We start from the raw sequence: 14,920 nt of genomic DNA on the forward strand, positions 1-14,920 counted from the left end.
AAGGAATGTGCGAGATGTGAAATTAATTCCTAACAGTGCACAATGGCATGACTTAAGAACAGATGAAAATACCCAAGATAACGAAGAGCTATTAGATCTATCGCCTGTTCCATGTTCAAGTAATAGGATAGGGATGGAGAAGCCACAACGCCAGTCTCGTAAACCAGTCTGGTTAGACGATATGGAGTTATATTAGATTCCTGTAATGTTTTGTTCCACAATGTAGGATTCTTCGATTTTTTTTCTTCTCTTATATTTTTATAGTATTTTTTACATAACATTAGTAACGAATTATTCAGTACTGAAGAGTAGAGGATTGGGAGGTAGATTGTAGGGATTATGAGGTATAGGGAGAAGAGGATAGGGAGTTATAATAAAAGAGAGAAAAGAATATATGTATTAGCGGGATAGGATAAAAGATATGAAGACAAAATAAACGAGTCAAAAAATGAACAATAAAACTCCAATTGCTAATAGAGGTATTTATTTGGTGAATGGAAATTTTAAGGGAGCTATAAAATACTTCATGTGCGAGACTATTTTACCGTTTGATTACTAACACACTGGAAATTATAATATTCTAGCAGACAGTTTGACAATGAATGCGATTATCAATATAGATCCTTTTTGCTGCAATACTCCACATACTAGACGAACTGAATTGTTGTTATCATAATCTTCAGTGGACGTTATCAAATTCATTGATGGCGTTGAATGATTCGTAAAAGTATCGTCTTTAGTTGAATTATTAGTTTGTAATGGATCAATCATGGATGTGATGCTAGAAGTCGACATGTAAGCAGACATCGTAATATATAATGAGGTGAACGTTTCAAACGCAGCGTTTGAAGTAACGTTCGTTGTTGGAGTATCGGTTGGAGTCATTCCCGTTGTTTGTATTGTAGTAACAGTTGGGGAATCTTTCAATGTCGTTGTTATTACTGTAGGAGATTGACTTTGAGCAGGATATTGCTCTTCTAACCAAGTTGAAATTTGAGCACCTCTTTCATGAATCCACATTAAATTTTCACTTGAGTATTCCAAGGCCTGTAACATATCAGATGCTCGCAAAAGTCCCTTTTCTAGTAATTTTTCCATTAAGTCCTGTAATTGTGTGTGCATGCCTTCGTTGGTGATATGCTGCGCCATGTTACGCACAATAGAACTGATTGCTCGACCGCCAAAATTGCCCTTGTTATAGCTGAGAAATACAATAAAAAGTAGGTTGAGTATTAACGTTTGTAGACCCTACGTAAAACTATTTTCTGAGCAAAATGTAGTGGAAATTTTCTATATACTTACAGCAAGTTAACTTGATCCATGTTTACTAGTAAGAATTTCATCGCTATTTTCATACTCAAATCTCCGTTTTTGTAAACTGCCATAAACACACGCTCACGTTCTTGGTTAAAGTAATTGCTACCGTTAAAAGAAATCGTACTGTCGAGATATTTGTTAACTAGTGATTCTTTTTCCACGCAACCAAGTGAGCGAATGAGTTCCGATCTGTATGACTGATCTTGAGAAGCTTGCATGCGTTGCCAAATAGAATCAAATACTGTTAGTGATGCATTCCGCAATCCATTGCAAAAGATAGGTTCACGTAGATCGGGATCTGCATCTATTAATCGATTTTCAGCTATTTCTTTTACAAGAAATGCTGTATGATTCAGACAACTTTGGGAACCAACTTTGCAAGCCCAATTCACCACTATTTCTCGTGTCAATCGTTGCGCTAATGTATCTTGCTCAAGAGACGTCATTCCCATGCGAATGTAGGTTGGTTCGACGAATTCTAAACAATACTTTAGCCATATATCGTACGTATCTGTACCTCTCATAAGAACATTTAGTAACGCAAGATTGCGATCAGTAGCTGCCCAAGGGATGTAATCAATTTCATTTGACAGGTAGCGCAACAATTGCAACGGAACATTATACCGCAATCTTCCAGAGCGTGCGTTATTCAATGCATCATCTATGAGTTGCGCTCGGTTATTTTCATGAATTACTGTACTGTTTCGTACAAGAGCTGTTGAGATCAAGTGCCACAGATCAGTATCATAGTTTATGCGATAGTAACTTGTCTGTTGTTTGTTAAATACAATCCATTCGTCACATGTCCAACTCAAATCGTTCGTAGGTTTGATTGTATGACTCTGCTCCGTAATCCAACCTGTATAGCTTGTGTTCTCGAAACTCGGATTTTTTTCAGTTGCAAAATTGTATGGTATAATCCATTGTGCAATCGAATTGCTTGTATCGTTGCTTTTCAACAGATATCTTTGTTGTTCAATTCGTAATGAACAATCGTCATCGAATCTAGAAATGTGTAGTATTGGATATCCAGCTTGTTCTGTCCATGACTGGAGAAGTGATGATGCGTTGAACAGAAGATTATCAGATGTTACTGAATCAAATATTGTTAGTTGCATAGCTGCAGCAAACTTTTCCGGAGTACCAGTTTGTAGAGCATTGGCGTTAAGGTAGTTTATCATCGCATTACGAAATGGTTCTTTTCCAAATGCGTAGTAGAACATTAACAGGACTGCTCCGCCTGGTAATGAAAGAGAATGTCATATGTAATCGATACGAACATGTTTATATATTTTGATTATTAATGTAGAAAAAAAAACAATAAAGAGGAAAAGAAAAAACAATAAAGACGTTATTACTCCCATTTAACAGTAGATAAAGATTAATAATCGCGATACGTCAAATATCATCATATATTTGATTCAAATTAAAAAAAAATAAAGATCATGTGTTCTACAATCTAATACTACAAGAGTCACGTATTGAAATCCGTTTCGGTTATTTGGGTTGTAACATTGAATGATTATAAATTATGTATAATCCTTTGCGACAGTGGTCGGCCAAGTGCGGCTCGCGGGTCAAATCCGGCACGCCAATAACAACAAACCTTACAAACAACAAACGATGTTTTCACCGCCACACTACCAATTTATATATGTGATTCATCATTGACAACATATGTGTCATATTTATCTACATTATTTAACAAAATATCTTTGCTCTTCTTTTCCCAACCAATATTTTGTTGTCTAGTGTCCGGCGCTTTTCGTGAAAGGCCGAACCCTGCTTTAACGCGTTGGTTCTACTGAAAAATTCTACTTATGTATAAAAGAGCGAAAATTCATTGAACAAACTCACTGCATTTTATATCTTGAACTAGCATGTTTGACTCACCTTTATCGTAGGCAATATCGTCGAATATGTTGCTTATCTCACTCTGTGTATTCACGTAATATGTCATGGGTCTGGATGAACTAAGTGAATCTATTTGGAAAACATTGTGCGTTTTGTCAATGGTGTACATTTTTCCTATATTCATTTCCGGAAACACCATTTGTGCTGCTGTGTACTCAAAAAATCGAGCAAATCCTTCCTTCATCCATAGATAACTCCACCAGGCGGGAGATACGTAGTTACCAAAATAGTGGTGTCCTATTTCGTGTGCAACAATTGTAGCTATTTTTTTTTTCTGTTTCATTGGATAAGTTTCCGGATGAAACATAAAATTTTCTTCTTTGTATGTTATCTGAAATGGACGAATTAATTATTATAAATAAAATGAAATATTCACTCGTAGTAAGTATAATAATTACTATGCCATAATTTTCCATGGCTCCTGGAGAAAAATCGGGAATGGCCACATGGGAGAGTTTCGGCAGTATGTACGAGACCTGTAAGAAATCCTCAAGTGCAGCCAGTATTTTAAATCCAGCTTCAATTATGAAGTTAGCTACCGGCACACTTAAGGCCGTCGGGCGAACATATGCCAATTGCCGAGGAAAATTTGGCTCAGTCACTTCTGTGAAATCACTTACTATAATTCCTAGCAAGTATGACGGCATCTTTGGCGTGTCGGGAAATGTTGTAATTGCCATTCCTTCCCAAATACTACAAATTTTTATTGGATTAGGATCACATATTGAACAAATACCTAATAAAATTACCTTTCTCGTACGTCAATTGGCATTACGTTTGAGAGAACAGAATATTCCTTGCCATGAATGACACGCAATGCTATTGGAGCCCTTATTCCGGGTTCATCATAGCAAGGAAATGCGTGCCGTGCATCTGTAGGAGAAAACTGGGTTGTTGCAAGCCATTTTACGTTGCCGTTGTAATCGCGGTAAGAAGATCTGTAGAACCCACCATTATCTTCTCGCAATATACCGTTATATTTTAATTCCAAGAAATAAATTCCATTTAACGGTTGTGGCGAATGAATTGTAACGAATTCTCGTACAGGATCAATGGCAAAACTTGTAGCGTCATCTATAATTATGTTTTCCCAGTCATTCTGCATAATGTACCACAGTTTAACATGGGTTATATTAATCTGACGATAGTTGACTGTTATCTCATTCGTTGTTGTATCTGCATCGCCAGTTGCCATTAGCTGTATAGTCACTTTACCATCGAAATGGAATCGATTGTCACCGATGGTATTATCGTGGATGCGTGTTGTTAGCTCAATATTATACCTAAGTGGATAGGTTTGGTTTGACAAACGATAGTTTGTATCCTGGTTTTGAGCTTTGGAACAGTTGACCGATATTAAAACAATGATAACTTTTAACACTATTTGCACAGAGGCATTGCCGTTTACACTTTTACGCCCATGCCACTTCATCCTTTCTGATGAATAACTAAACAAGTACTGATTTCTATTGAACGAAAAAATTCTTTAGTCACTTTGTGATGATATCTTCGTTGCCATTATCTTTTCAAACATGTCTAGTGGAATTAAAATTGAAGTGGCTTCTGCAATACTATTCTCAAACAGAGTACCGGCAAGATAAAGCATACCATTATCAATATTTGATTGTGTTCAACGATTGGAGATTGTTTATTAACAACGTAATAATGATTGCCATTCATATGTCAAGCATTTATGATATTGACGTACATACAAAACAAATAAAAGGTTAGGCCTGGTTACGGTGAAGATAAAGTGGAAGATTCATAGTATCAGGTATTCTTATAAATGACTCTTTGTATTACATAAATGATTCTTCATGCTTCAAATATACCTCGCTAAGACTAACTAATGGTCTAACTAACTAATGGTGTTCATCATTAACGCCCGAATATTTAAAATAGATCTAAACATAAGAAGAAGAGGAGAGGAAATGAATTCTTGGGGAAATCTTGTTTCCGAATTTATGCTGTATTGAGCAAATTTTATTAACCATTTTTTTACGATATATTGCTTTAACTGTTGATGCTGCATGATGTTGTAACCTATTGGTTGTGTTTGGCTGTGTATTTCTTTATTAACTGTTAGTTATAAAGTATTACATGTATATGTATCGCGGTATGAGCACGGAAACTTCTTGTGCTGGACGAGGAACTGATTCAGGGAATTGCTGCTTCGGATGGCTATAGTTAAAATTGCTTTTTTGAAAGATGTTCTGTTGTTGCAGTTGGTGCTGATACTGTGGTTCGTCACAATGTATAAGTTCAGTAGAAATCTATTTAGTTTGTATAGCTGCGGGCCACGAGCGCTGAGACTTTTTCTCAAACCTCCTCTGTCACTCATTTACCTCAAAAAGTCACTCAAAATCAAGGTTTTTCGAGGTTTACCTTAATTTCAATTCAGTGGCGGATATACTGGATTTTATGGTAACAAGGTACAGTGTGTAACGAGTAAAAAATGTTTCTTGTATTTGATTAAGTTTACCATATACACAAGGCATTTCCTCCCTTTTTCCTTCCTTCCGTCGAGAAGGAAAGAAGAAGTCGACGCAACCACAATACCTCCTGGCAGGTCTCAACTAATGCAACAAATTCTGCCTGTATAGTTGACAATGTAACATTATCCTCCTGATGACTAGTCCAGAATATTGCTCCTCCTGAGAAATATGTATCTAATCTTGTTGTTGACTTTCGCGACGAGGAATCTCCTGCCCAATCTGCATCAGAAAACGCAACTAAAACTTCGCAAACGATTCCATCATTAACACCACCTAGCTTCAACACCCAATCTTTTGTACCTTTAAGATACCTAACGGCACGTTCAGCTGCTGTCAAGTCACCTTCAGTTGGAGCACTGAATTTCCTTCCCAATATCGTAGCTTAGGAGCTGCCCGGTGGCATGATGGTAGCGGAGCCGGTCTTCACACGAACGGACCAAATCCCATCCGGACCAATCCTCCGTAGCAAGGACTGACTATCCGGCTACGTGGTAAAATAAGTCGATACGGCCAGGCCGTTCTAACGAAACAAAAAAAAGATACCTAACGGCACGTTCAGCTGCTGTCAAGTCACCTTCAGTTGGAGCACTGAATTTCCTTCCCAATATCGTAGCTGATGTCATAATATCAGGTCGTGCGCAAACTGCTGTGTACAAAAGCGCTCCTACAACGGACCGATACTTGGTACTATCTTCTAGTATTTCACTTCCTACTACATCTTTCAAGAAACCTTGGTCCATAGGTGTTTTCGCTTTTTCGCTTCGCTAAGCCCACCGGTTTTGCCGGTTTTGATCACTAGTTTGTTGATGTAATCCGTTAAACCTATGTTGTAAACGCCATTTCTCTTCTGAACTTCTAGTCCTAAGAAAAACATCGCATCACCTAAACAAGTCATTTCAAAATATTCCAGAAATTGTAAATTCCTATTGTAATTGTAATTGTAAAAACATATTCTTCTTTAAAACCAGTACTAATAACGTTCGTAGAGTAGCATAGTTTGTCACTGGAGCATACACTTTATCATAGTCTTCTCCGTAGCGTTGATTGTACCTTTGAGCTACTATCCGTGCTTTGTAACGCACGATCACATCCGATTCTTTTTGTTTTTGCTTAAAGACCCATTTACTACCAAATGCTCTTTTTCGTTTGGGAAGCTGTACCAATTCCCATGTCTCGTTGTGTTGGTGCGATTGAATATCACTGTCCATCGCCTGTTTCCATGAATTTCGATCTGCACTCGAAATTGCCTCCCTATAGCTTGTTGGTTCATCTGCGGTATACGATGCAACACCTGCTACGTAACCACTCAGCTTGCTAGGCAGTTCACCGCGATTTACACGACTCGAACGCCTTACCGGTTCCACGATGTCTTCATGTACCACTAAGACCAGGTGATCCTCGGTCTCACCAACTTCGATTGAGTCGAAGAATAAACTATCATCACTCATACAGTCTGTAACCATTTCGTCTCTGATTGTTGGTTTCATTGGGGTCGACGTTAAATAGTATTCCACAACATTCTCTGAAGAAGTATTACTTTGAGTGTCTTTTAGCAATCTTGTAGTTGTTTGCTTTAATTTTCCTCCACATGACTTCCTTTTATTTACAGGCACTACATCACTCTCCAGGAATATAGCATCCCGGCTGATGGAAATCTTATTCGTTTCTGTTTTAACGAAACGATAACCTTTATGTTCATCTGAGCAGCCAATAAAGATTAACTTGCGTGCCTTGCTTTCGAACTTTCCTCGTTTGACATTAGGAATATGCACGTACGCGGGACAACCATACACTTTCAGATGACCTAAATCTGGTTTACGACCAAACCATTAGTCGCACGGTTTTCAAGTCTATTTTGTATATGTTATGTTCACAAGAGTTTAACGTTTAAAAGGGCCGTAGCCGTATTTATTAACTAAAACAGGATACACAGATACACGATATAACAACACAGATTAAAACAGCGTCCGTCGTGTGCGAGCGGTCCGATCGAGAGTGTCCTTGCGTGGCCATCCGGATGATCGCCAAACCGAGGCTACTCATTTACCGATAACGGCGGGTTATCGGTGAGTGCCCTGCGCTCGACTTCAGGTGTGCACAACACAACAGTATATATGTTGCTGTCATAACTGCTTCACCCCAGTACCGTTTGTCTAGACCTGCGTCAAGGTGCCATCTCCTCTAAGGATCTATTATTTCTTTGTGCTACGCTGTTCTGTTGAGGTGAGTATGCTACTGTGTACTGCGCCTTGATGCCTTCCTCTGCATAGAAAGTACGTAAGATGTGATTGACATACTCGCCTCCGCCGTCGGATCTTATTGTTCGTGGTGTTCTAGCAAAGAGGTACTCCACAAAACGAACGTACTCCTTAATTTTCCCAGCAGCATCAGATTTCTTCTCTAACAAATAGACAAGGGTAAACCGACTATATTCATCTATCATACTCATAAAGTACCTTTTTCCTCCCTGCGTTGTTGTCCGCGTTGGGCCGCAGATATCGATGTGGATTAAATCCAAAACCTTTGTTGATTGTTTTTTATTCGTTAGAACGGCCTGGCCGTATCGACTTATTTTACCACGTAGCAGGATAGTCAGTCCTTGCTACGGGGGATTAGTCCAGATGGGATTTTTCTTCCGGTCCTTTCGTGTGAAGACCGGCTCCGCTACCATCATGCCACCGGGCCGCCCCTGGTTGATTTTATCTACGCTGCTTTTGGAAAGGGGTGTCGTGCTAATTCTCCCTCTGGGAAGTGACCCAACCAGCAAATGGACTCCGCCCATCCATTTTTTATTCGGATCTCTCGTTCTGGCCTACATGCGACGCGAGATAAAAAATCGAACACACACGTGATACACACGCAAAATCACGGTATGCGATCCACGCCCTCCATCGCGCGTATACGGACATTGCAACGCACCAACACATTCAAAGCGACCGATCGACAACGCGTGTGTCGACAGGTACCTATGTACTGTGCTCGCGTCTGCCGAATTAAAGTCGCTGTTTGTCCGTACAGCGTACGCGCCTATGTACACATAGGCGAACACATTCAAAGCGACCGACCGACAACGCGTGTGTCGACAGGTACCTGTGTACTGCGTGTCCGCTTAACCGAGTTGAGTTTGCGCTCCTTCAAAGCGTCCAACGGCGTACGTGCCTATGTACTGTGCAGAGATGTGCACGCCGAGTAAGAGTGAGTGAGTGATTTGAAACCTTCGAGAGAGTGAAAGAGTATAAATCAGCACGAAGAGTTTTTATGACTCCTTTAACCACTCTCTTGCGCCTATACTCGCTCTTACTCTCTGTGCCGACTAGAAACTCGCACAGGAGTGAGTATAACTGTTTTATCACTCTTTGGATTGTAATCACTCTGCAAGAGTGAGTAAAAGAGTATTATCACACTTTTCATATTGTAAACACTGATGATGAGTGAGCAAACGTGTTTTGTCACTCTCTTTGGATTTTCTGACTTTTCTTTGGAACTGACTGGCGTGTGTGGATTTCTGCATTTAATCGTACTTAAATTATTATTTATTTATAAACCATCGGTTGTAAAGCATTGGCAACACTTTAGCCAAACAATTGGTACTCTTTTTCTTAAGATATTTTAAAGGACAAGCGCACAAATGCAATGATCAAAACTTGGTTTAATTTGATACATTCGAAGACATTGCTTTGTGGCGATCGGTAACACACTGGAGTATTTAACAATAGCAGGAAAAGTTTAAGTGTTAGATACATACATTGTTCTACAAACATTGACATACATACATTGTTCTTCTGTTGTTGTTTTTTGGATGGATAAGAATAAGAAATGTAGTTTTTTTATACATATCAGTGTTGATTTTTCCATAACTTTCACATATTTTTAAGAAAAACTAGAAAAGTAGCAGATATAGATAAAAATGATGGTGTTTGAAAAGTTCCAAAACCTTTAACCAAATTTTTTTTCATTATTTTTCAATGCAAAAATCGCTAAACAAATTTTAGTTGGAGGCGACGCATAACGTTTCCATGGTAACATTATTTCCCACATCCATGGATCATTTTTTTGGTGTGAAGCATTTTTGATTTCACATCTCTTCTTTAAACTCCTTTCTTTCGCTATGCCTTCTATGTTCCCCTCGACAACAATTTCTTTTTCCATGTATTCCATGTGACACCATTTTAGTGGTGGAAGATTGTCTTCTTTGACAAGAACCATAGTACCGATGGTGATGTTGTCTCGTTGACGAGTCCATTTAGTTTTGGGATGTAATCCGGACAGATAATCAGTTGACCATCGCTTCCACAAACGACGTAAGAATTCTTGCGTTAGTTGATATCGATTTAATCGATTTGTAGAAAGTGTTTCATAAGACGGTTCTGCAAGTCCCATGAGTGGTCTATGGATCAGAAAGTGTGCTGGTGTAAGTGCTTCGAAATCATTAGGGTCTGCAGATAACGGTGTAAGTGGCCTAGAATTTAAACATGATTCGATTTGAGTTAGCAGTGTGGTTATCTCTTCGTACGTTAGTATAGTGGTTCCGATAGTAGGTTTAAGATGAGTCTTGAACGACTTTACAGCCGCTTCCCATAACCCGCCAAAATTTGGAGAGCGCGGAGGTATAAACTTGAAGTCAATTCCTTCGTTGGTACAAGATTTTATAACTGTCTGCTGCCACTGCTGATTTTGGAATTGTTTGGTCAGTTGTGCGATTTCTCGCGATGCTCCAACAAAGTTTTTTGCGTTATCACATTCCATGAGCTGCGGTCGTCCACGTCGTGACACGAAGCGACGAAGTGCGGTCAGGAAGGCGTTTGTTGAGAGATCTGCAACCAACTCAATATGCACTGCTTTTACAACCAGACATACAAAAATGGCCATGTAGCTCTTGATTGGTTGCGCCTTACGATGAGGATATTTGTAAAATATCGGTCCACATAAATCCACACCCGTGCGTAAGAATGGCATTGTTGGTGTTGAGAATGCCGCGAAAGTCCAAAATTAATTCTGTACGATATCTTAGTTTACAGAAGAATCACAAAATTAGTGCTTTATTTCGGCAAACAGTCGCGGTTAAAAGAGACCGAGGGCGCGTCCTTCGGCTCTATTTATCCCTTTTTTCCCAGGGCGCCATCGCAACCGCCGCTATAATAATGGTGGGCACTGTCCCACCGTCGTTTCTGCTCTCGAAGCTCTACAACAGCAGACGGCTGTTGTAGGGCGTAAGCGTTATCAAAACAAACGCATTTACAACAATCTCCCCACCAGTGTAGCGCCCCTGGGCGTTACACTCTTCTAACGTTTGTTTGTTTATCTTATGCATCCTAATCTGTCACGAAACCACGCGGTTTCCCTATCTCGCGCGCGCCTCACTCGTTCGTTTCGCGTTTCCCGACATCCAGAACCGCTATCTTAGCTGCCGGTCTTTCTAGTATCCCGCATGTCGTTTGCACCGTTGCCCTTCTAACCTGACCGTCTTTAGCACGGGTCACTTCTAGAACGCGTCCCATTGGCCAGGTATTCCTCGGTAAATTCCCGTCCGCGATTACCACTACGTCTCCCACCTGGATCGGCGGCACCGGGTGGAACCATTTCGTCCTGCGGGTGAGTGTTGGTAGATAGTCTGCAATCCACCGCTTCCAGAATATATCCGCGTTGGTTTGCAGGGCACCCCATAACGACCGTATTGAAGTCGGCGAATCATCGAAAAAAGCGGCTGCTTTACTCCCATCGGCACTACCGAGCAATAAGTGGTTCGGCGTTATCGGACAGTCCAGCTCATCGTCGATCGGTAAGTATGTAAGTGGTCTGGAATTGACCATCATCTCAACTTCTGTTAGCGTGGACAGTAACAGTTCATCCGTGGGCAATCGTGGTAAATCGAAGCTACACAGTATCTTCTTTACCGACTGGACTAGACGCTCCCAACTACCACCGAAATGAGGTGCTGCCGGCGGGTTGAAGCTCCACTTCAACTCAGGACTATTGAACCTCGACTTAAGCGTGCTTTCATCTACTTCCTTCAAGGCGTCTTTGAGCTCTCTCGCCGCCCCGACGAAGTTGGTACCCCGATCGCTTATTATCTCCCTCGGCGAGCCTCTTCTTGCGATGAACCGGCGGATAGCTAAAATACAGGAAGCAGTTGTTAGTGCATGAGCTACTTCGAGGTGAACCGCCCTTGTAGTAAGACAGGTGAACAGCGCTCCCCAGCGCTTCTCCGAGTGACGTCCCACAACCACGAGTATCGGTCCAAAATAATCTAGACCGGTATACGTGAAGGCCCGTTGATACACTGCTACCCTCTGCCGAGGAATGTCCCCCATCAGGGGTGGATTTGGCACGGCGTTCCGTATTTTACACTGCTGACAGTCTCGTCGTACCCGGTTAAACTCCACTAGCAGTTTCGGTATATAGTACCGCATCCGGAGTTGAGCCACCACTGTTCTGTGGCTCTGATGACAAAAGCGCTCGTGGAAGTCTGATGATCAGATCTGTGACGGGGTGTCTTCTTGGTAAGATAACTGGCTTTGCAAACGAAGCCCCTAACAACGCACAATTTGTCAGTCGTCCCCTCATACGTAGTACACCGTTTTCATCAATTTCAGGCAAAAGCTTGTAGAGCACACTGTTCCGGTTAATCGCCTGTTTCCAAGGATGTTTCTTCCGCGCATCGCTGCGCAGGCATTTAATATCGGCAGCAAACCCTTCCGACTGCACCAACGTGTAGAGTGTCCGTTCCGCAGCTAGCAGTTCATCCTGTGTCAGTGGCCCTGTTACCTTCTTCACTTGCCTAATCCGTCGCCGAGTGTTCCCGATATACCGAAGAACATAACCGACCGCTCTCAATAGTTTCTTCCAGCGTGAGAAACGAGTGAAGTCGACTACAACATCAACCACGGTATGGTGTAACACGCTCTTGCGTATCTCTTCTGCTGTCTCACCCGGATCATTTCTATTGATTGGCCACTTTTCTTCAGATTCCCACAGGAACCCTGGCCCTCGGAACCATCTGCTGGATGAGGTTAAGTCCGGAACTCCCTGCCACTTCGTCCCGTCATCCGCTACGTTGACCTTAGTGGAAAGCCACCGCCACTCGTTAATCTCTGTCGTCTCGACCAGCTCACTCACCCGAAAGGCGACAAACGTGCTGTATCGCCTATGGTCCGATCGTATCCAGCTCACAACGTTCCGCGAGTCCGTCCAGAACACCCTCCTGGTAACCTTCAACCGATGCGTCTTGATGATGTGCTCCGCGAATCGTGCTCCTATCACCGCCGCTTGAAGCTCCAACCTTGGTATGGATAAAAGTTTCAGCGGTGCGACTCGTGTTTTGGACCCAATTAAAGCACACTCTACTATCCCGTCTTCCTCGAAACGCAGGTAAGCCACAGCAGCCATTCCACTTTCGCTAGCGTCGGTGAAAACGTGCAGTTGTACGTTCGGTGCCTTCGATGACGTTGTGGTTCGGTAACACCTCCTGATGGTTACCTTCTCCAGTTCTGGTAGTAGCCCGATCCATCTCAACCACTTCCTTGCAGCTTCACCTTCAATTGGTTTGTCCCAGTGAATACCGGATCTCCATAGATCCTGTAAGAGAAGTTTGAGGAACATTAGGAAATGGCCAATAAGTCCTAAAGGATCGTAAATCATCATTAGTGTGCTCAATACTTCACGCCTTGCGGGTAATCTGCCACCTTTTAGTAGCTTCACATCGATACGCGGATTTATTCGAAAGGTGAAGGTGTCGTCAGCTGTATTCCACCACATACCAAGTACCTTTTCGGTGCCTTGATTTGAACACATGTCCATCGACGTATCGTTGTTAGCTCCGCTCCGTAACCTGTGTGAGACGGCCTTCTCGTTCGACAACCAATTTCTTATCTCGAAACCGCCCTTCGAATGCACGAACCTTACGTTCTCCGCCAAAGTGACTGCCTCGTCAACGGTCTCGACGCTGGCCAGCATGTCGTCCACGTAATGCTCGTATTTTATACACTGCACTGCTCGTGGGAAACGATCCACGAACCTCTCCGCGTTGAGGTTTTTTACGAAATGAGCACTAGCGGGTGAGCAAGCCGCCCCGAACGTCATTACGGAGACGGCATAGACGCTGGGCTCTCCGCTTGACCTTCTACCATCGTCCCACAGAACCATCTGACTCCGTTGGTCGGCGGGATTCATGCGCACCTGGAAGAACATTTCGCGGATGTCTCCCGTTACAGCGACTCGATACTCCCGGAACTTGTATAGCACTTGAACCAACCCCACCAGTTGGTCTGGACCTGCGAGCAAAAACGTGTTAAGGCTAACTCCGTGTACCTGCGCAGCTGCATCGAACACCATACGTAGCTTGCCGGGCTTGTTCGGATTGAGAACCGGAAAGATCGGGAGATACCAATCCCTCTCCGTTCGCTCCGCGATTTCCTCCGCCGACATACGCCGAATGTATCCCTTGTCAACGTATTCACGCATCTTATCGTTTACCGCCTTCGCTAATTTCGGTTCTTTTTCACATTTCCTTTTCAGACACACATAACGTTTGAGAGCCATTTCGCGATTGCATGGTAGGCGCACGTCGTCATACTTCCACAATAGGGACGTTTGATACCGGTCACCTATCAATTTAGTTCCGGTATTCAGCATCTCAACCGCGCGTTCTTCTTCCTTCGGTATCAGTTTGCGGGAAGCGGTGACTCCAATGGAATCCAGAGAGAAGTACGCTTTTAATGCCATGTCCAGCTTCTGACTATTTTCCTCGTTACAGGTACACAAATGAAAATTGTTATATGCGGTGCTACTTACGGGACCGGATGCGCTGCACGGGCCGAACATCGTCCACCCGAGCCTTGTCTTTGCGGCGATTGGTTCGTTGAAACCACCTTCAACACAGCGTAGCGGTTTCCCCAGGTAAATATTGTTCACGCCTATCAGGATGCGCGGTACCACATTCGTGTATGAAGAGATTGGGATTCCTTTTAGGTACGAATGCAGCTTCACCATCTTCTCGATCGACAGAGTCTGTGCTGGCAACGAGAGATCTCGCAAGGTGTGTACCTGTCGTAGGTCGTATACCACCGCTCCTTGATGCCTCCCCGAGATCCGCAGCCCAACCTCTAACGAATCGGCCTCGTTCCGCACAGTGTCGTCCGTCCACTTCAAGCACAAGGGGTTCAAAGTACCCTCTATACCCAGTTCTTCGATCAGCC

General features: G+C 42.5%; 1 protein-coding gene and 2 long non-coding RNA genes across 3 annotated transcripts; 2 read left to right on the top strand and 1 right to left on the bottom strand.

Annotated features, from left to right (window-relative positions):
* Positions 1-528: 528 nt before the first annotated feature.
* LOC128296894 (aminopeptidase N-like) lies at positions 529-4,696 on the bottom strand. Its single transcript, XM_053032417.1, has 5 exons — positions 3,981-4,696; positions 3,630-3,924; positions 3,211-3,562; positions 1,303-2,557; positions 529-1,201 (listed from the first exon to the last, which is right to left on the bottom strand). The coding sequence occupies exons 1-5, from the start codon at positions 4,661-4,663 to the stop codon at positions 571-573; spliced, it is 3,216 nt and encodes a 1,071-aa protein (XP_052888377.1). The 5' UTR covers positions 4,664-4,696; the 3' UTR covers positions 529-570.
* A 6,534-nt stretch (positions 4,697-11,230) lies between these two features.
* On the top strand, positions 11,231-11,881 carry LOC128298879 (uncharacterized). The gene is made up of 3 exons (XR_008287282.1): positions 11,231-11,318; positions 11,381-11,505; positions 11,742-11,881. It is a non-coding gene; the product is annotated as an uncharacterized LOC128298879 (long non-coding RNA).
* Positions 11,882-12,338: 457 nt separating this feature from the next.
* LOC128298574 (uncharacterized) lies at positions 12,339-14,473 on the top strand. The gene is made up of 3 exons (XR_008287270.1): positions 12,339-12,612; positions 12,692-13,094; positions 14,241-14,473. It is a non-coding gene; the product is annotated as an uncharacterized LOC128298574 (long non-coding RNA).
* Positions 14,474-14,920: the final 447 nt, after the last annotated feature.

Source organism: Anopheles moucheti, chromosome 2 (genome assembly GCF_943734755.1).
Source record: "Anopheles moucheti chromosome 2, idAnoMoucSN_F20_07, whole genome shotgun sequence".
Classification (NCBI taxonomy): Eukaryota; Metazoa; Arthropoda; class Insecta; order Diptera; family Culicidae; genus Anopheles; species Anopheles moucheti.

Bases quoted from the DNA above. Each gene is read 5' to 3' on its own strand.
- LOC128296894 (XM_053032417.1), bottom strand. From the start codon at position 4,663: ATGAAGTGGCATGGGCGTAAAAGTGTAAACGGCAATGCCTCTGTGCAA. The intron at 3,925-3,980 runs GTAATTTTATTA...AAAAATTTGTAG, and splicing joins CCAATTGACGTACGAGAAAG to TATTTGGGAAGGAATGGCAA. The intron at 1,202-1,302 runs GTAAGTATATAG...TGTATTTCTCAG, and splicing joins ATGGATCAAGTTAACTTGCT to CTATAACAAGGGCAATTTTG.